This window comes from Zootoca vivipara, chromosome 2, assembly GCF_965207765.1.
Source record: "Zootoca vivipara chromosome 2, rZooViv2.hap1.1, whole genome shotgun sequence".
In the NCBI taxonomy this organism is placed as follows: Eukaryota; Metazoa; Chordata; class Lepidosauria; order Squamata; family Lacertidae; genus Zootoca; species Zootoca vivipara.
The window spans coordinates 17,285,883-17,307,842 of NC_142584.1; the positions used below are offsets into that span (position 1 = coordinate 17,285,883).

Below are 21,960 nucleotides of genomic sequence, written 5' to 3' on the forward strand. Positions count from 1 at the left end.
AAGTATTAACCTAAAATAATAGGCATGTTGCTGTAGTTCCATGGGCACATAAAGACATGAGCTTGCATGCTGTTGTTCCCTTCTTCACAGTGGGTGAGCTTCATGCTCCGGCCCTGGGGGGGGGGCAGAGAGCAGGCGGGGCTGGTGCGAGTCCTGAGGGCATGGCGCCCAGCACAGGTGGGAGGGGCAGCCATGATGGCAACCCACTGGGATCACGCTGCCGGGGGCAGTGCGCTCCCCCCGCACCAAACTTTACCTTGGTCTATGAATGGAAGCCGAACGGTGGAAGGGCACCGGTGGCGGGAGGCCTCATTAGGGAAAGCGTGCCTCAGTTTAAGAATGGCTTTGGTTTAAGAACGGACTTCCGGAACAGATTAAGTTCGTAAACCGAGGTACCACTGTACACTAATGGCTTTAGAACACACACACCCAATGCTAGAACATACTGTATAAGTGTATAACAAGTTTGAGGCAAGACGGGTGGTACTGCTCCTGTTAAATAGGCATAGTTGGCAGGTGAGCTCCAGCGTTCAGTACAATTGGGTGGGTCCATTGTTAGAAGCTCAGATATATAAGCGAGGCACCAAATGACTCCTTAAACCAGAGTTACAGTCACCGAAATGGTGTGCTTAGTTGCCATTTTGGGGCCAGGCGGCTTGAAAGTCGTATTTTTTCAATAGGACTTTTTTGTTCCTGAAATTCATTCTCTCTGTGCAGATAAAATATAACAGATAGATTTTGACAGGATGTGCTGCTAGTGTGTGAAACCCGTCCAGATCCAAGGATTCCCCAAGCATGCCCCTCCAGATGGTGATGTCAGGTGCCATCCTGGCACCGGGGCATCTTCACTTGGTTGCAAGTAGTCTGGCGAATTTCAAACGCTGGGCGGGTCACCGTGATGGATGTTTCCCTCATCTCTTCTTCAAAGCTGCTGGCCGGTTCAGCTTACTGTGTAGCTGAAGAGCAATGACACAAAGCTCTTCACATGAAATGTTTTAAGCATCAACAGCAGGGGTTAGCAAGCTTTTTCAGCAGGGGGCCAGTCCACTGTCCCTCAGACCTTGTGGGGGGCCAGATTATATTTTGAAACAAATACCGTATATGAATGAATTCCTATGCCCCACAAATAACCCAGAGGTGCATTTTAAATAAAAGCACACATTCTACTCATGTGAAAACATCAGACAGACCCCACAAATATGCCCCACAAAGATGCATTTTAAATACAGTGGTACCTCAGTTTAAGTACACCAGGCATGTCCAACAGGTAGATCGTGATCTACCGGTAGATCACTGGACGTCTGTGGTTCCGGAAGTCTGTACTTAACTGGAAGTGTACTTAACCTGAAGCGAACTTTCCCATTGAAAGTAATGGAAAGTGGATTAATCCGTTCCAGACGGGTCCGCGGAGTCCTCAACCTGAAGCGTACTTAGCCCGAAGTATGAGTGTAATTGGTTCTGGAAGTCCGTACTTAACCTGAAGCGTACTTAACCTGAAGCGAACTTTCCCATTGAAAGTAATGGAAAGTGGATTAATCCATTCCAGATGGGTCCGCGGAGTACTTAAACTGAAAGTACTCAAACCGAAGCGTACTTAAACCGAGGCATGACTGTAAAAGGACACATTCTACTCATGTAAAAACACGCTGATTCCCGGACCGTCTGCAGGCCGGATTTAGAAGGTGATTGGGCCTTAGTTTGCCTACCCATGATCAACGGCATTGTTAGTGGCCAAATGGTTTCCCTGTCTCACTGCCAGATTGGCATCACAATGGCGGCCAAACGTCTCGCCAATTATTTCAATATTTCAGCTGTATTCCGTGTTCCACCTGCCCTCCCAAGATAATCAGGGTGGTGTGTGTGTGTGTGTGTGTGTGTGTGAGAGAGAGAGAGAGAGAGAGAGAGAGAGAGAGAGAGAGAGAGAGACTGAGAGGCAACAACTCAGTTCATGCTCAACAACTCAACATGCTCAACATGTGGTTTTGGGGTTAATCAACCTGCCTGTGCATGGGTCACATTGAATGTCTTTGGCAGAAAAGTGACTTGCCCATGGCCATCTAGGAGATCTGTGCTCTCCCATTTTTATCAAAAATGGCTAGGTTTAGCTACAGCCAGCCCCAGTTTCGATTAGGGACGTAGACTGTGAGAGGGGAATAGCTCCTTCTCATTCCTATGTACCACTTCCCCAGTTACCAGGAAATGCTTTTTGCCACTTGAAAAAGGTATGAGCTCAATATTTTGTCCATTACAACACACTGTCATTGCTGTGAGTTATAGAGCTAATAATAATAATAATAATAATTTATTATTTATACCCCGCCCATCTGGCCGGGTTCCCCCAGCCACTAAGCTTCCTTTCCTTTCTGCCTTTTAGTGTCTGGTCAACTTGGCCATAAAACAAGTGATCAAGGCTTCATTCTCCATCTGTTATGTTCCTTCCACAAGCAGATGTGTTGTAACTCTGTATCCACTTCTTCAACCTTGAGGCTTCTCGAAAATGCATTTCCTCAAAGTGCTTCAGCTCAATGCTGGTTGGAACCAGTATACAGTAGCACCAAACTGACTACCTTGGAGCAAATGTCATAGACATTTTTTGAATTAAGCAAATACTGACAATCTCTTTCTTGTCCCATGCTATCCCCCTCTGTGCATTGGTTCTCATTGACCATTGATGCCTATGAATGTTCCCAAGTCATGGGAACTTAGGCTAACTTGGTGTGTGTTCTTTTTAATCTCTCCTTGTTCTGCTGTTGCCTCATTTTCCGGCCTACAAGCTTTCTTACTTTTGCTGGTGGCCTGTGTCTGTCTGTCTGTCTGTCTGTCTGTCTGTCTGTCTGTCTGTCTGTCTGTCTCTCAGTCCAGTACCTCCCTTTGCTTCCCCTAGGGATGAGCTCGCTTCCGCCACTGTTTCCTCCTTTGCTATAGTGCAAATGCTACCCAAAAGCTTGGCACCGGTAAGGCTTTATCTCCCTGAAATTAGAGGTATTTTTAGGATCACATTTCTGCCACAGTGGTAAGGATTTGTTCTGTGCCATGGTGATGGTTGTTTTCCAGCACTTAGGGTGCCTTTTCCATGGCTGTTACTAAGGTTACTTCTGCTGCGTGCTGGAAGGAAAAATCCAACAGGTTTGGCGTAGGTGTTAAAGCAAGTTAAGTGTGAGCTATTGTGTTTATGATTCAAAGAGGATATATACCAGGGGTGAAATTTTAGGTGGGGAAGAAGACTGGTTGGTGGCCTTCATTGTGTTTTGCGTCTGCATGTGATCAGGCAGGACTGTGGTCCTGATTTGGCATTACAGTGGTACCTTAATCCATTCTGGAAGTCCATTCTGAAACCAAAACCGTTCTTAAACCGAGGTGCACTTTCCCTAATGAGACCGCCCTTCCATCGTTCAGCTTTTGTTCTTAAACCGAGATAAAGTTCGCAAACCAGGACACTACTTCCAGTTTTGCCGAGTTTGTAAACTGAATAGAACAGGGCTGTTCTTAAACCGAGGTACCACTGTACTGGGCACAAGGTTCGTGCCCTAATAGAAGGACCTCAGCAAACCTCTGGAACCCCTTGACAACTGCCGCACCTTCCTGTTCACTTGTCCTCTTCGACAGAAAAAGAGGTGGCTGAACTCACCATGAACGCCTTCCTTGTTCGATTACAATGGTGCCCACCTGAGAGATGCTGGAACTGGGTGGGAAAAAAGCCCTGCTCCAACATTTTGTGAGAACAATTGGGGGCACCCCCCACCATCCCCCATCTCCGTCGCTCGCTTGCTCACTCCCTGCTGCTGACCCCTTCCTCGACTGTCCCCTTGCCCCCTCCTTTTCTCCCCTCTCTTACCTTTGCTATCTTTGGCCTCCTGTTCACGAGGTACAGCATCTCCAAATGCTGTGCAGCCTAGAGCGGCCTCTGGGGAAATTGGGGCATCCTATACAGTGGTACGTTGGTTCTCAAACTTAATCCATTCCGGAAGTGTGTTCCAAAACCAAAGGATTCCAAAACCAAGGCATGCTTTCCCATAGAAAGTAATGCAAAATGGATTAATCTGTTCCAAACTTTAAAAAACAACCCCTAAAACAGAAATTTAAAATGAATTTTGCTATCTAACGAGACCATTGGTCCATTGTTTAGGGAAGTTTTTAATGTTTGATGCTGTACTGTTTTTAATATTCGGTTGGAAGCCGCCCAGAGTGGCTGCTGCCACACAATCAATCAGTAGCTGAACTAGGTTCCACACAGTCACAAAAACAAACAAAAAAGCCGCAGAAACACAAAATAAATAGTAAAAATGAACAGACCTCAGCGTAACTCTCAAAGCAGAAGTGTGGCACTCAGATCAGAAGCGTAACACTGAAATTGTCAGCGTAACACTCAAAGCAGAAGTGTGGCACTCAAAACAGAAGTGTAATACCCAAAACGGAGCATGTCCAGCTTCCGAAAAAAGTTCACAAACCGGAACACTTGCTTCCAGGTTTGCAGTGTTTGGGTTCCAAGTTGTTTGAGTACCAAGGTGTTTGAGAACCAAGGTAAAGCTGTATTAGTATCAGAAGCTGGGGCAGCTTCTATAAATTAGTGACGTCCTAATTAAATTGGGGCATTTGATGGGTCTAGACTGAAGGTGCAAATAGGTGAATAAACCATATTTCTTAAAGGTGCAACAGTCTCCGCCGTGTCTCAATTCTCCAGTGGAACACAACTCCTGAGTGAGTGCTTGGAACCCCCATAGATCTTGCTATTTCACAGCAGAGAGTGGTGGTGGCACCCAACTTTTGTAACCATGTTATTGCCTGGCTGGTATTAGTCTTTCAACGGTGAAAATGTCTCTTGCTTGCCTGAAGCAAGTGTTTGTTGTGTGTGTGCCTTTTCCATGGCTGGAATGTACAGCGATAAGTATTGCATCCATTGCCCCGCCTACTTTCCCCTCTGGCCCCGCCCACCACTACCAGCATGTGACTCTTGGCTTGAGAGAGGTGCATGGTGACTCACTTCCAAATATATATCCAGGTGTGAAGGTTTTGTTTTGTTTTGTTTGTTGTAAGGTCAAGGATTGGAGCGTAAGGAATGAGGTGGAAAATAGGGTCCAGTATGACAGATCAGCAAGCCAGTTTGCAAAATATTTTCTCCTTGTCTTCACTTGAACTGTATCATCATTTTAGTGAATATCAGTCCCATTTTTAGCAACCTGATAAAAATGTTGTAAGGTGTTTTTGCCTTTTCTTTCTGCCTGGGAGAACAGGAATATTTCAGGGACTTGGCGTTAGCACTGTCCTAATTATTGTCTTCTGACAAGATACTTGGAGGTGTTTTTAACGAGTGTTCAAGTGTGTCAACATACCCTAGAGTTCTCCAGTCTTCACCTTTGTCCCCTGGGTTTTGAGAAATCGCTAATTGGGCTGTGTGCGTAAATGCCTCTTGAGTGAATATGTATTTGTAGGCACACAAGATACCTGTGTGTTGATTCCCCTTCACTACAATGCCCTATCCAGGCAATAGTACCTGTCACAGTGGCCGGAGTGGGCTACTTCAGAGTAACGACGCTACGCAGCTCTGCATTTTATTCTTTTATTGGTGCTGCGTATTTACAGTGCTGAAGTCATTGCTATTTACACGGAGTGATGTGGTCAGTCGGTTCCAGAACCTCCGAATGGCTTTTGGCGCGTCTTTCTCCAACACAAAAGCTTTGGCAGACCCATCCTCTTTCCCCTCCTCTTTCTGCGTAATTCCGGAGTTGGGGGGATGGGTCTCCCCCCCTTATTCGCCCCTTCCTGTCCCACCTGGGACCCTGGCTCCTCTACCTTGCCTGAGCCTTGGACACGACTTCCTGCTTCCCCATTGGAATCGGAACTCTCTCTGCTTTCCCCTGTGCTCGGGGATGGGCTTGAACTCAGGAGGGGAGGGACTTCGCGATATCCCCTGTCCCTCACATCCACCCCCCTCCCAAGCTCTCCTTCACCCCTCCCCAGGTCCCCCCCAGGTGTCGGTGACGACTGGAAGCCTAAGAACTCAGTGCTTTCCGAGCCCATTGGTGTGAACACCTCCCCCCAGTCCTGTGAGCCCCCCCCCTTCCGCCTGGGAGGACGGGAATCCCAAAAAGTCCGTGGCGTCAGAGCTGGTAGGGGTAAAAATGTTCTGCCAATCTGCTCCTTCCTCTGACTGGGTGGATCTCGGTGACACCCATACCTCATCCTCTGGTTCCTCAAACTCCGCTTCCCAGCGCCATGGTGAACTGCTCTCCCGTGCTTCCTCCCCCTCCCCCTCCCTTTCCATGTGCCAGGGCTTGGGTCTATGGGGAAAGAGGGCGTGAAATTCTTCTACCAGGAATTCCTCTTGTATCTGAGTGGCTGGGACCCATTCGTTCTGGGACGGTGGAGCATCCTCCCATGCCATGAGGTACTCCAGGCCCCCCACCCCCCTCCTTGAATCCAGGATGGCCGTGGCTTCATTGAGTTGCTCCCTGCCTTCTCTCTCCCCCCCTCCCTCAGGGGTTTGTTCGCTGCCTCGGAGCCTGCTGCTTTCCCTGTACGGCGACAGCAGCGATCTATGAAACACTGGGTGCACCCTCATGTCCTCTGGCAGTGCCAGCCTGTATGCCACCGGGTTGACCTGTTGCGTGACCGTGAAGGGGCCCAACCTTCTGGGCGCCAGCTTTTTGCACCTCCCTCTGATGGGAAGGCCCTCTGAGGACAACCAAACTTTGTCCCCCACCCTAATGACCTCCCCCGGTCGCCTGTGGCGATCTGCCCCCTTCTTGTACGCTTCCTTGGCTCTCTCCAAGTGTTCTCTGAGATGCTGGTGCACCGTCTCCAGTTCCTCTGCCCAATCCTCAGCCTGTGGGCCCTCCTCCTCCTCCTCCCCCTCCCTCTCTGGGAAAGATCTGAGGTCGCGCCCGTAATTGGCCTTAAAGGGCGACACCCCTGTGGAGACGTGCACCGCATTGTTGTAGGCAAATTCTGCCAGTGGCAGGCGATCCACCCAGTCCGTTTGCCGCTGGCTGACGTAGCATCTCAGGTACTGCTGCAGAATGGCGTTGACCCTTTCCGCCTGTCCATTGGTCTGCGGGTGTCTAGCCGTCGACAAGCTGACCTCCACCTGCAGGAGGTTCATGAGCCGCCGCCAGAACCTGGAAACAAATTGGCGGCCACGATCCGAAATAACCCTTAAAGGTAATCCATGCAGTCTGAATACGTGATCCACAAACAGTTTGGCTGTCTCTTCTGCAGAGACCGCCCTGGCACACGGTATAAAGTGGCACATTTTGGACATGAGGTCCACCACCACCAACACTGCGGTCTTGCCCCTGGAAGAAGGCAGATCTGTGATGAAGTCCATGGACACCACTTCCCACGGCCTGTGTGGCGTGGCTAAGGGCTCCAGCAATCCCGGTGGCGCTGCTCTGACCACCTTTGCCCGCTGGCAGGTGTCACAGCCCCGTACATAGTCTCGAACATCTTCCCGCACCCCTGGCCACCAGAAGTGTCTCATGACTAGGTGAGCGGTTTTGTCCCTCCCAAAATGACCCGCCGTTGGGTTGTCGTGCATCTGCTTGAGGACCGTACGTCTAAGCTGGGTGGTGGGCAGGTACAGTGCACCCTTGTAGAAAAGCAGCCCCCTGCGTTCTGCAAAGTCTTTTGCCTGCTCCCCCCCCTCTCAGTTCTCTGAAGATGCGGTTGGCAAAATCATCCGCTGCCGTCAGTGCTGTGAGTTCTGCCTCGCTCACCACTGCTGCTCCGCAGGACCATGCTGATGGGGGGAAAATGTGCCTGGGTGCCGGTGGCGCCTCCTCCTCCATGTACTCTGGCTTGCGGGAGAGGGCATCCGCCCTGACATTCTGCTCTCCCGGGATGTAGTGTATGGAGAAGTTGAAGTTCGAGAAGAACTCTGCCCACCGTATCTGCCGCTGGTTGAGCACCCTGGCAGTTCTCCAGAACTCCAGGTTCTTGTGGTCTGTGCACACCTGGATGGGGTGCTTGGCGCCCACCAGGAAGTGTCTCCAGTGCTGGAACGCAGCGTGGATCGCAAGAAGTTCCCGATCAAACACCGTGTAGTTTCGCTCTGGCTGGGTCAACTTCCTGGAGAAGAAGGCACAGGGTCTCCACTCTCTGTTGGCGTCCAGTTGCAACAAAATGGCGCCCACAGCTTTATCAGAAGCATCTGTCTCCACGCGTAGGGGCGCGTCCTGAACCACGTGGAACAGGTTCTGGTCTGAGGCGAACACCCTCTTGAGGCTTTCGAACGCTGCTTGCGCCTCTGGTGTCCACCTGAACTTCTGCTTGCCTCTCAGGCAGTCAGTGATGGGAGCCGTGACGCGAGAGAAGTTCTTGATGAACTTCCTGTAGAAGTTGGCGAAGCCTAGTAGGCGTTGGGCATCTTTGCGCGTCCTGGGGCTGTGCCAGTCCAGGATGGCCTGCACCTTGTCCTTGTCCATCGCCAGCCCCTTGTCTGACAGCTTGTAGCCCAGGAAGTCCACCTCCTTGGTGTGAAACTTGCACTTCTCCAGCTTCACATACAGGTGGTTCTCCTTCAGGCGCTGCAACACCTCCCTGACATCTTTCACATGCTGCACTGGGTCATCGGAATAGATAAGGATGTCATCCAGGAAGACCAAGCATTTCCTGAAGAGGAGGGACCCCAGGACGTGGTGCATGAAGGCCTGGAAGCATGCTGAGCCCCCTTGCAACCCGAAGGGCATCACCAGATATTCAAAAGAGCCCAGAGGCGTGAACATCGTGGTTTTCCATTCATCGCCTTCCCGGATCCTGATCAAGTTGTACGCCCCCCTCAGGTCTAGCTTGGTGAAAATCTTGCCCCTGCGTGCCGCTGTCAGGAGATCATCCACTCTGGGCATGGGGAAAGCCACTGGCTCTGTCACTGAATTCAGCCGTCTAAAATCCACCACAAGACGGCGCTGTTGCGTGTCTTTCTTGTCCACCCAGAAGACCGGGCTGCCCCCTGCTGCCTTGCTTTCTCTGATGAACCCCCGCTTGAGGTTCTTGTCGATGAAAGCGCGCAGATCCTCCAGTTCCTGGTCTGACATGGCGTACAGCTTGGCTGGGGGTATGGTTGCCCCTGGCACCAGGTTGATCTGGCAGTCAAAAGGCCTGTGTGGGGGTAGGTGGTCGGACTCCGCTTCGCTGAAGACCTCCTGCAGGTCCCAGTACGGCTTGGGTATCGCCTCACCCCCTTTGACGTGCATGGTGGCCACCGTGGCTATGGGAGGCCCCTCCCCTGGTTGGTGCTGCATGCAATGTTCCAGGCAAAAGTCCGATCCAAAAGTGATGCATCTCTGGTGCCAACTGATGGAGGGGTCGTGGCGCGCCAGCCAGCTCATGCCCAAGACGATGGGGGGGTCTGAGATGGTGGTGACGTTGAATGCCAGTGTCTCTGAGTGCCTTCCCACCGTCATTTTCATGGGGGGGGTTTGATGAGTGATGGCCCCTCCCAGCAGCTCTCTGCCGTCAATGGTCGCCACGTGCAGAGGAAAATCCAGCTGCAGAAGCTGGATCTGGTGCTCTTCTGCAAAGTTTCTCGAGAAGAAGTTCGCTGACGCCCCACTGTCAATTAGGGCGAGGACCGTCAGGGGATAGCCATTTGGGAGCGTGAGCGTCACTTCTAGAACCACTCCTGCTCTGGGAGGGGTGGGCTGGCTCTGCTCCTCTCTGTGCGGGTGGGTGGGCTGGGGCTGTTGTCTGCTGACTGTGCCTGGCTGCTGCCCCTTGTCTCCTGCAGCCAGGCTTTCCCGTTTCCCTGCTGTGGTGCTGCGTCAGTGGGGGAGGGCACAACCGTTCCCGCCTTTCCTTGCCACTCCCTGCGATGTGGGCAGTCTCTGATGAGATGCTGGGGGGAGTTGCAGAGAAAGCAATTCCCACCCCTTCCCTCCTTGCGTCTTGGCGCCGCTGGGGTTTGAAAAGCCCGCGCGCGCGCTCTATCAATCTGCATGGGTTCCTGGTCCTGGCTGGCCCCAGGCGTGGCTTGAAAGGGTTGTTGGGGGAGTGGCTTCTCCTGCGACCGTGGGAACCAAGCCCGCTTTGCGCGCGTTGCTTGCTTGTCGCTCCACCGGGATTCCTGTCTCACCCCCACCGCCAGAGCCGCTTTGCTCAGCTGATCCATATTACTGGGCTTTGGACCTCTCGAGAGCTCATCCTTCACCTCCTCATGCAACCCCAAGTAGAACGCCGCTTGCATTGGGGGTGACTCTAGTTCCCACCCCAATCTGTGCACCAGCATGGTGAATTTCGCCCAGTACGCGCGAACTGTCATATTTCCTTGGCGTAAATTATGAAGTTCCTCCTTAGTCTGGTCCATATGACTATCGGACGAATACATCGTTTTCAAACCTTCTAGAAATAGTTTGACATTCTTCATGCAAGGATTCTTTGTTGCGATTAACGGTCTTAGCCACTCCCTGGCTGCCCCGGTAAGGTGCTCCACAATAAAGAAGGCATCTCAAGGCAGCCCTGTTTAGGGAAGCTTTTAATGTTTGATGGATTTCTGTATTTTAGAATTTCTGTTTTTTTTGGAAGCCGCCCAGAGTGGCTGGGGGAACCCGGCCAGATGGGCGGGGTATAAATAATAAATTATTATTATTATTATTATTATATAAACGCTACCCTGTGCTCATCATCAGGGAACTCATCGTGGTGCAGCTCAAGAGCATACACAATCTCAGTCTCAAAGCCCTGATATTCCCTCGGGTCTCCATTGAACTTGCTTACTAGGGTCCCGGCTCTCCTTCCTGGCAGCACTTGGACTTGGGGTGCCCCTCCCGCCTTGTTTTTCTCTGCATCCAGCTTGTTTTGGAGGTCTACCGCCACCGCCCTTAATTCCTGCTCTCTTTCCTGTAGCGCTCTCACCTGTTCCGCAAGTTGTAGCCGGTCGTCCTGGACCTTCTTAGTCTCTTCTTTAGCTGCCTTCAATTCCCCCTGCGCCTGCAGCGACAGCTGCTGCAGTTCTTGCTGGGCTTTCTCCGCGATCTGCCGCCATCTCTCCGCCTCTGACACGCTCATCCCGGCAACTCCAAAGTAGCCCAAAAAAGGATTCGGAGGTTGCTGTCACAGTGGCCGGAGTGGGCTACTTCAGAGTAACGACGCTACGCAGCTCTGCATTTTATTCTTTTATTGGTGCTGCGTATTTACAGTGCTGAAGTCATTGCTATTTACACGGAGTGATGTGGTCAGTCGGTTCCAGAACCTCCGAATGGCTTTTGGCGCGTCTTTCTCCAACACAAAAGCTTTGGCAGACCCATCCTCTTTCCCCTCCTCTTTCTGCGTAATTCCGGAGTTGGGGGGATGGGTCTCCCCCCCTTATTCGCCCCTTCCTGTCCCACCTGGGACCCTGGCTCCTCTACCTTGCCTGAGCCTCGGACACGACTTCCTGCTTCCCCATTGGAATCGGAACTCTCTCTGCTTTCCCCTGTGCTCGGGGATGGGCTTGAACTCAGGAGGGGAGGGACTTCGCGATATCCCCTGTCCCTCACAGTACCCTACTGAATTCAGGAGTGGTAGCTGTACTATATATAAATCCAGCCAGTTCTATTGTGGGAACGTAACCCCCACTCCCCAACAATCAGCATTCTGTGCCCAGTAAACAGTCTCAACCTCATTGGGTCAGGTTGTTTTGGGGGTGGTGAAATATAGAGTCGCATAGTGATTTCATGCTCTTTATTTCAGCTCGTAACAGTGAATGAATCCCCCTCCCCAACAAAACCTCAGGCTTTATATACTGTACATTATTTACACAACGGGTCCCGTGTGATTGGCTGACTCTGCTTCCCTCCTGGAGCCTGATTGGGCTGCTCCTGCAGGCCAATCAGTTGTTGCATTTTACGTAGGATCCTACCGACCTAATAGGCTGATTAACTTCCTCCTGGGCCCTGATTGGTCTGCTCCTGCAGGCCAATCAGATTGTTGCATTCTAGGATCTTACCTGCCTATTGTTCTAGGATCCAAGCTCAGTACATAACAGTGGGCTCTCTACCTTTCATTTTCCCTATTTCTTTGCACTTCTGCAAACCTTTAGGAAGATACTAAGGCTATCGGTTCTGTGTGTCTTACTGTTGCAGGCTCTACAGTTTTCACACTCAATCCCCCAAAGTCTGGAGGTACCTCCTCGGAGAGACAAATAATTCAGTCTGCAGTCATAAAAGCTCCACTTGTTTTATTTGTTGATGCATGCAGCCTCCATTACACTCGTAATCTTGGTTTTAGGGCTGTATGATCGGACTATATTAGTCTCATTGTTGGACTAACCCACAGTAGTCTACTCTGCTTGATGATAGCTCTCCAGGGTCTCAGGAATAGTTTGTATTTTCCATTGTCTGCTGCCTGGTCCTGTTAATTGGGGGTGCCAGGGTCTGGACTGTTTTGCCATTGTAAGAGAACAAGGGAGGTGTTCATGGTGAGCACCTCTTTTTCTACAAAAAGAGCTCCTATGTCTAACAGGCTTTTGACAGCAAAGGTGCCATAAAAAAATTAAAGCTTCTTTCATATCATGGATTTACACATTGCCAGCTTTGGTCAGCTCCACTTTTGAGTTGTTTTCTTTTACTGACAATCCTTTGGGGCGCGTTCAAAATGAATTCACAGCAAACACTACCAGGTTTTTTTGCTTTTTTTAAAAAAAGCAATAATAACCAGTGCTTTGAATGGGTTCTCTCATGTTAAGCAGCCTGGCACTTCTGCAAACTGACACATTTGAATGACCGGGTAGTGTAAATGCAAACATGCCTGTAGCTCCTGGCCCTTTTCCATGTTCCAGGCCAGTTTTTCTTTGGCTTTTACCTCCCCAGAAAAAAACACAGTGGAAACTCGCTGGAGCACAAAGCTGCTTTTCATGTGCTTTCCCCTTTCGCCTTCTGCCCACATCATTTCTCTAGCGCGAGGAGCAGCGAGAGCACAAATGAGTTTATTTTCAGGGGTGCCTCTAGATTACAGCTCTTTAAAGTGGCGTCCTTCCCCCCGAATTTATTTCTTTTTCTTCCGCTCCGGCCACTGGCCTTGAATAGTGTCAGTGTAGGTTTTCAGCACCTAGCATTTGTTCAACTTACAGTGTTAGATGTGAACAGATGCAGGTAGTTCATATAGGGTGGGCTTGCAGTTATCAGCGTTCAACAGCAAGATACACAGGAGAACCTCAGGTTACGTTACTCTCGAGTAACGTAAACTTCAGGTTGTGAAAGCGGCCGGGGCCGTCTCAACCATGTCGGAGATCGCTCCGGCGCCCCCACTCCGCCCTGTTTCTTGTCACAGCTGGTGGCCAGGCGCAGGGCGTAGCGCGACACACCCCTGCCAGGTCAGCGCCCTGGCGCCCTGCCCCACCCAGCCTACCCCTAGAGCCGGCCCTGAAAGCAGCAAACCCAGAAGTATTTTTCCAGGTTTCGCCGCTCGTGCATGCGCAGAAGTGCTTTGTGCACCGCACGTATGCGCAGGAGCGCTCTATCACGCTGTGTGTGTGCGCAGAAGCAGCGCCTCTGGCTATGGATTTTTTGGGGTGTGCACGGACCCCTGGAATGAACTAAATTCGTATCCGGAGGGTCCACTGTACATAGGAGATGGCCTCCAAAACGCAGTCCTGTTTTTATACAGGGCTGAATTTTGGAATCTAGTAAATTTTATTGTTTATAGCCAATGACCATCACAATACAGTGGTACCTCGGTTTGTGACCACAATCCGTTCCGTGGAGCTGGTCGATCCCCGAATCGGTTGCTCGCCAAAGGCACGCTTCTGCGCGTGCGCGAAGCACCGATAGAGCGCTTCTGCGCATGTGCACGCTGCACAGATCGCGTCTGCGCATCCAAGGGCCACGGAACCTGGGTGTAAACAATTCTGGGTCCGCGGTGGTCGGAAACCGAAGCAGTCGCAAACGGAGGCGGTCGCAAACCGAGGTTTGACTGTACAGTAGGAGCACAAATCACAGAACTTACAAAACGAAATATATTACATGCACCAGACCAGGACAAATCTTCACTGTCCAAAATTTAGAAATGTTCCTTCTAACTCTGGAATCCGGAGAGCTCTTTCTTTGCACTTCTCTACACATTTTTAATGATTCTGGGAAACACAGCATAGTAACATATCTTATTGCACTCAAATCTATTTCAAATGACGTACAATGAGAATTAGTTGCCATACTTCTATAACACATCATATTACAAAGACAAAGAGATAAATAATAAAAAAAACTTCACCATAAACAAAATAGAAACAAATAGCATAAAAGAGTGGGAAAGGATAGTTGATTGTAATTTTTAGAATGTGCTGAGCATTCTGTCCATGAGGTAAGATGAGGTGACTGCCTCAGGTGGCAAGATCCATACAGACAGCAGATACCGATGTACAGTAGTATTTATTCAGGGCCGGCCCAACCATGAGGCAAGGTGGGGCGACTGTCTCAGATGGCAAAGCTCCACCAGGGCATCAGATCCTTATGTCATTCTTTCTTCCCCCTTTGTTCCTAATGTAGATCTTCCCTACTGGGGAGCGTGATACAATTTTGGGGCCTTCCTCAGGTGCCAAAATATTTCGGCCCAGTCTTGGTTCCGAGGGACCAGTGTTCAGATTCCCTCTAATGGTCTCTTTCCCCTTTCTTCTTAGCTGGGGCAATAGGAGTTACAGTGGTACCTTGGTTCTCAAATACCTCGGTACTCAAACAACTTGGAACCCAAACACTGCAAACCCGGAAGTAAGTGTTCCAGTTTGCAAACTTTTTTTGGAAGCTGAACATGCTCCGTTTTGAGTGTTACACTTCTGTTTTGAGTTACAGGTAGGTAGCCATGTTGGTCTGCCGTAGTCGAAATGCACACTTCTTCAGATACACACGAAAAGCTCATACCAATGACAAACTTAGTTGGTCTCTAAGGTGCTACTGGAAGGATTTTTTTTATTTTGTTCTGTTTTGAGTGTTATGCTGAGGTCTATCTGTTTTTGCTATTTATTTTGTGTTTTTATTTTTGAGGCTCTTTTTGTTTTGTTTTTGTGACTGTGTGGAATGCAGTTCAGCTACTGATTGATTGATTGTGTGACTGCAATACATTGTTTTTTGCTTTCATTTTATGGATCAATGGTCTTGTTAGATAGTAAAATTCATGTTAAATTGCTGTTTTAGGGGTTGTTTTTAAAAGTCTGGAATGGATTAATCCATTTGGCATGACTTCCTATGGGAAAGCGCGCCTTGGTTTTGGAATGCTTTGGTTTTGGAACGGACTTCCGGAAGGGATCAAGTTTGAGAACCAAGGTACCATTGTATCAAAGCCAATGTCCCTATTTTCATTGGAGAAATGTTGAAGGGTATTGTCATACACACAGAGAGTTAATTGTGTCAAAGCCTGCTGAAGCACGCTCAAATTTGTGTTCAATTGCGATCCTCAGTTTTGTCACATCTACCAAATATTTGGCACTAAGGTGTGCTTTTATACTGTGACCTCAAACTATCCCTCCTGGAATGAGTTGAAATGAAACCTTACTAGCTTCTGAGAAGTTTTAATAAGCACCCTTGATTCTGGAGATGTTGCTACGTGCCTGGTTGCTAACAGGTCTATTTTAGAGTGACTAATTAAAAATGGTTATTAGCAAAATAAACAGGCCTCGGAATAGGAGTCGTTATCAGATGGTCCTACCTCATGTTTTCTCTGTGTGCGTAAGTGCCAATGAAATGTGTTTTCTAAAAAAGCGTTTCTTGGCCCATTTTTTGGAGAAAGCCTCCCCCAAAGGACATGCTAGCTGAAATAAATGTTTCTGCTGATTTTATTTTCTCCAGAGAAGTCACGATCTGTTAATTTTTATATTAACAGCCAACTTGAAATGCTGTTATATTGGCCTCTTCATCTCACGGTGTTTTTTTACAGATATTAGGAGGTGTTTTTAACTGAGGGTTTGCATTTACAAAGATTTTGTGGGGGGGCGGGGAGTGCGGCGAAATCCTTTTCTTTCGTCTTTTCCACTTTAACCTCTATATTACTTAAAGAGCTACTAGGGAATCCTGAGGTAAAACTAACCTCCCTCTCTCCCTTTGGGCTTGATAGTAATGAGGTTTTTCTTCCAGCACACGCGGCCAGGTTTCAACACTGTGACACTTTAGGTTTGTCCTCCTATTTGGCCCCCTCAGTGAGACTCAAAGACACAAACTATCCATTCTTCTCTTGTAGGAAGTTTTGTCCTTTGTGGTGTCTCCACCTAAACAAGTGTTGATACCTTGCTGGAAAATAATACAGACAACTCTTTACTTGGCACTTAAACGATGAATATTTATTTGCCTCTAGTCATAACAAATACTTTATGGTTTCATGTGTACAAGCTTGGTTTTTGTTATTTCACCTTTTGTCAAACATTCAATGTATACAGTACAGTGGTGCCTCGCTTAACGAATGCCCTGCTTAACGAAATTTCCGCTTAACGAAAGGATTTTTCGAGCGGAGGTTGCCTCGCTAGACGAATTTGTTTTATGAAAAATTCGTCTAGCAAATTGCGGTTTCCCATCGGAATGCATTGAAATTCAATTAATGCGTTCCTATGGGCAATTTAAAAAAAAAAATTCAATGCATTCCTATGGGATTCGCTAGACAAATTTTTCATTATAAGAAAAGACCCGTGGAACAAACTAATTTCGTCTAGCGAGGCACCACTGTATATCTTTTCCAACCTTTACCTAAACCTATCCTAACTATAAGACCTTCTTTTTTTATTATTAACCACCCACGCTCCCATTCCCCCAAACCCTCTACTAACTGACAAACGGCTGCTCCTCCCTTTTAAACACGAGCCTCAAGTGTGGGTTAACCCTTGACAGGTCAGGTAAAACAAAAACAAAACCATTTACAAAGATTTTGTGGGGGGGGTAGGGGGGGGAGAAGGAATCGATTTTTGTGTGACAGAACTGCGAGCTCAGTTCTGGTACTGAAAACAAATTCCTGGGTTAAGGTGCACTTAATTCTGTTTTGCACTTTGCCCCTAATGGTAGACCTTGAGATTCGGGGGGGGGGGGGACCAAAGTAGACCTCATAAGCTTTGATTCTGCTTACTTCTGCAACAAAGTGTCTGCTCCTGTCAACCTCCCACCACGCAACTGTAGTTATCAGCTTTCCACTTCTGCCTCCCTTCAATCTGGCTCCTAGAAAGTCTTGCTGGCTTAAAAGTTTTTTCATGCCTGATGCTAGCAGACACTAAGCACTTCCAATAAAATGTTTACAGACCCTCCAAGTATCCCTGTTTTCCAGGGACAGTCCCAGATTTACAGAAGCTATCCTGGTTTCTGATTTGATTTCAGAATGTCCCACTTTTCCTTAAAGGTAAAGGGACCCCTGACCATTAGGTCCAATCGTGACCGACTCTGGGGTTGCGGCGCTCATCTTGCGTTATTGGCCGAGGGAGCCGGTGTACAGCTTCCAGGTCATGTGGCCAGCATGACAAAGCCACTTCTGGCGAACCAGAGCAGCACACGGAAACACCGTTTACCTTCCCGCTGGAGTGGTACCTATTTATCTACTTGCACCTTGACGTGCTTTTGAACTGCTAGGTTGGCAGGAGCTGGGACCGAGCAACGGGAGCTCACCCCGTTGTGGGGATTCGAACCGCCAACCTTCTGATTGGCAAGCCCTAGGCTCAATGGTTTAACCCACAGCGCCACCCACGTCCCGCACTTTCCCTTAGGATGTCCCTATTTTCATCGGGGAAAAGTTGGAGGGTATGTGTTTATGTAAAGCCATATCAGTAACTCTTCCTACAATTGGCCTTGTTTTATATTGTGGTTTCTTCACTTAGTCTGGAAGTTAACCTTCACTTAGTCTGGAAGGAGGGGATACTGTGTTAAATTACTCTGGTTTTTCAAAGTTTGTCTAATGGTCTCATATTATGAGCAGCCACTCATAGGACCGGGCTTTAAGGTTTCGGCACTGATACGCAGACTGCTCTGGCATGTAAAGACCTCTCACTAGTACAGCAACAAGGTGTTGCATAAGTTTTTAAAGTGCAGCCTGTCAATCAGTGTCATAGACTCAATGGGTCAAAATTTGCATTATAGAAACTTGAATTCAGAGGTCTTTACAGAGAATTACCCCCGAGTGCAGAGGGCTCTTCTCTGACAGGAAGTTTTGAGTAAGATTTTAGTGCTCAGTGGGTGAATAAAAACATGTTCTTCCCAGTGCCAATTTGCTTACTTCAGCATTTCTGATTCCAAACTCCGACTGTTGCTTTTGTTGACTTATGTTCTTGGGGGGGGGGACTTGAAGATAAGAACTTGTCTTTCTGGTACTTGTTTGGTAAATTTTGAAACTTAAGGTACAGTCATTCCTCTTATCAGATTTGAAGTTGCAGGGGGAAAGCACTAGGTCAAAAGTGGACATTGTGCTTGCCTGGAGCATGTGGAACTTAAAACTGCAGGCTTGTCTGTTAGCTTTGTACTGTGTTACAAGAGCTTACAGCTGCTTTTCCTACTTAGCACACTATATTATTTTACTTGGGACTCCAGGTGTGATTTTATACCATACCCACTTACCTGGCAATAAGTCACATTGAATTCAGTGGGGCAGAATTCCACTCTTTGATATGACAGTCATCCATTACTGTGTACAGTGGTTCCTTGCAAGACAAATGCCTCGCGCAACGAAAAACTCGCTAGACGAAAGCGTCTAGCGATGCTTTGTTGCCTCGCTAGACAAAGCTTTCTATGGCCGCATCTCGCAAGACATTTTTTTTGCTGCTTTTTTTTTTGCCGCCTGCCATTTGTTTCCGCAAGACGAAAATCTCGCTAGATGAAGCGACCCGTGGAATGAATTATTTTCGTCTTCCGAGGTACCACTGTACTTCCCAACACTGGAAAAGACAGAGATCTTAGGGGTTCTGCCACCACCACCCTGATTTTGAAGCTCCCTGTCAAGCTCCACTGTCTGGCAAAGGGTATATAACAGATGAAATTTAAATTAGTTTGCTTAGGTCTAATTTGGCAAGCTTTGCTCAGCTTCTGGGCAATCTGTTTGAACCCGCTCAGCTGTCCGAGGCAAAGTCAACATTAGACTTAATGGGAAAGGGCTGTACTCTCTTCTCCCCTTCACATCCATCATCAAGGTTTGTTTTTCTGTTTTTTTATCTTCCTCCGATCCTAAAAGGCTCTCTTTCCCTCTTTCCCAGGGTCCTGAAATTCAAGACGGCAGCTATTTGGACAGTGAAAGTGCATACAGTGAATCAGATCTCTTTCCCGATGAAGACAACATGACCCTGGCTCAGCAGGAAGTCCACCATGAGTCTGACATGGACAGTGCCATTGAAAGCGCCCACAGCTCAGAGGCGTCGGATGTGTGTCGGAGTGAGGAGAAGGATGGCATGCTGGGTGGCCTCTTCCTGCCTGGAGATAAGTGAGTAGAAAGCTCTTGAGTGTTTCCTGTATCGCCTTTCCTATACAGTGGTACCTTGGTTCTCAAACTTAATCCTGGGGTCAGCAAACTTTTTCAGCAGGGGGCTGGTCCACTGTCCCTCAGACCTCGTGGGGGGCCGGACTATATTTTGAAGGAAAAAAATGAATGAATTCCTATGCCCCACAAATAACCCAGAGATGCATTTTAAATAAAAGCACACATTCTACAAATGTAAAAACAACAGGCAGGCCCCACAAATAACCCAGAGATGCATTTTAAATACAAGATCACATGCTACTCATGTAAAAACATGCTGATTTCCAGACCGTCTGCAGGCCGGATTTAGAAGGCGATTGGGCCGGATCCAGCCCCCGGGCCTTAGTTTGCCTACCCATGCTTAATTCGTTCCAGAAGTCCGTTCCAAAACCAAAGCGTTCCAAAACCAAGGCGTGCTTTCCCATAGAAAGTCATGCAAAATGGATTAATCCGTTCCAGATTTTTAAAAAACAACCCCTAAAACAGCAATGTAATGTTAATTTTACTATCTTTACGAGACCATTGATCCATAAAATGAAAGCAATAAACAATGTACTGCAGTCACACAATCAAACAAACAAACAAACAATCAGTAGCTGAACTGGGTTCCACATAGTCACAAAAACAAAACAAAAAAGTCATAAAAGCAAAAACGCAAAATATATAGCAAAAACAGACAAACTTCAGCATAGCACTCAAAACGGAAGTGCGGCATTCAAAACGGAAGCATAATACTCTAAACAGAGCACGTTCAACTTCCGAAAAATGTTCGCAAACTGGAACACTTACTTCCGGGTTTGCAGTGTTTGGGTTCCAAGTTGTTTGAGTACCGAGGCATTTGAGAACCAAGGTACCACTGTATTGCTTCATATATCCCTTTTGGTATTTAACGTCTTGACCTGGCCCAAAGGTTCCTTCCCAACAGAACACCTGATGCAAGCACAGAAGCATAGAAACTTTAAGTAGGACCAGGGTGCAGTTTTGGAATAGGTTGCGTCTAGCTATCTAGGTGTGGCCCAGTGGCAACCATTATAAACCTGCGCTGGGCTGCTACATAACTGCATAACATGATTTTGTTAAACTGTGTTGGGGTTGCAGCAAGCTTTCCAGAATATATTTAATGCCCTGTTTGCCCTGGATTCCATAAAGAGAGCCTAGAGCCAGTGTTTGTAAAATATAAAAAGGCGGGGTGTAAGCTGCCCCATGAAGGTGCAATTCCCTGGGGAAATGTCAAGGACAGCATTTCAGTTGGGGGTGAGGAAGATATTTCATCAGGGAACAGATGCATTTGTGGTTGTGCTTATTGTCTTTTTGCACCCACATGCAGTACCAGCTTTTTAAAAGGGGGAACATTATTATTATTATTATTATTATTATTATTATTATTATTATTACTACTACTACTACTACTCAGGGCCGTCTTTAGCATATGCAGCACCAGGGTGCAAAAAACTGCCCAACACCCCAATTTTTTTTGAGGGGGAGGGCAGCTAAAGTTGTTGAGCTTTTTTAGGGGGACATCTCAGATTTGTTGAGCTTTTTTGGGAGGGGGCATCATGCAACTCTCTCTCCCCACAGAGGCTTGGGAGGGAAGCTGTGTGCCTCAGGTGAGCAGCATGCATGCGCTGGGTAGGCCTCTCGACGGCCCGCCAATCCCAGGCGCGCAGGAGGGCGGAACCAGCCAGCTACCTCAGCGCCCGCAGCAGAAAAGCCTGTGGCGCTCTGACAGCAGCATTGTTGGCTGGGCTGGCTCTTCAATCCCCGGACTCCAAATCTCGGCCCTGGACTTTCGGCCTGGCGCCCCTGAGAGCCTGGCGCCCGGGTGCCCCGCACCCCTAGCGCCTAATGGGTAAGCTGGCCCTACTACCACTACAGTGGTACCTCAGCTTAAGAACTTGATTCGTTCTGGAGGTCCATTCTTAAACTGAAACTGTTCTTAACCTGAAGCACCACTTTAGCTAATGGGGTCTCCCGCTGCTGCTGTGCCACCGGAGCACGATTTCTGTTCTCATCCTGAAGCAAAGTTCTTAACCCGAGGTACTATTTCTGGGTTAGCGGAGTCTGTAACCTGAAGCGTCTGTAACCAGAGGGTACCACTGTACTACTATAACGCCCTATGCTCACAGATCTCATGGCGGTTCTCAACATAAATTCACAATATAAAAACACAAAATACATAATAAAAATAAAACCAAGAACAACCCAATAATTCCCCCCCTCCCCCAAGGGGTTTTTTATTATATGCCTGCATATACATCGACAAGATGTACAGAACAAAAGGCACTCGGTAGCGTAAAACGGGTGAATCGCTGAGAGAAATAGGGGCTCTTGTGGAATAATTTCTCTGCAATATTATTTTTATTACATGTTTCAAAAATACAATGAAAGAGTCGTAGAAAAGGAGAGAAAACAATCCTGTGGAATAATTGTGTGTTGTTCAAAACCTGGGGGTGGAGTTCTGTCCTTCCCCTTCCCCACTTATGGCCCCAAACTGGATTCCCCCATAAACCTTGGGGTGGCTGTCTGAACACTTCTCTGCCCCATTCATCCCTGTTTTCTCAAAGTGGGCAATGGGTGTGACCTAAAGGC

General features: G+C 48.2%; 1 protein-coding gene across 6 annotated transcripts in view; it reads left to right on the forward strand.

Moving 5' to 3' along the window:
* The window catches only part of RAB11FIP4 (RAB11 family interacting protein 4), a 193,962-nt gene that overhangs the window by 156,954 nt on the left and 15,048 nt on the right, over positions 1–21,960 (forward strand). For all 6 annotated transcript variants that reach the window (XM_088661381.1, XM_035103841.3, XM_035103842.3 and 3 more), the window contains one exon: positions 19,112–19,335. In XM_088661381.1, the coding sequence (XP_088517507.1) occupies positions 19,112–19,335 (224 nt within the window). The remainder of the gene's footprint in view (positions 1–19,111; positions 19,336–21,960) is intronic.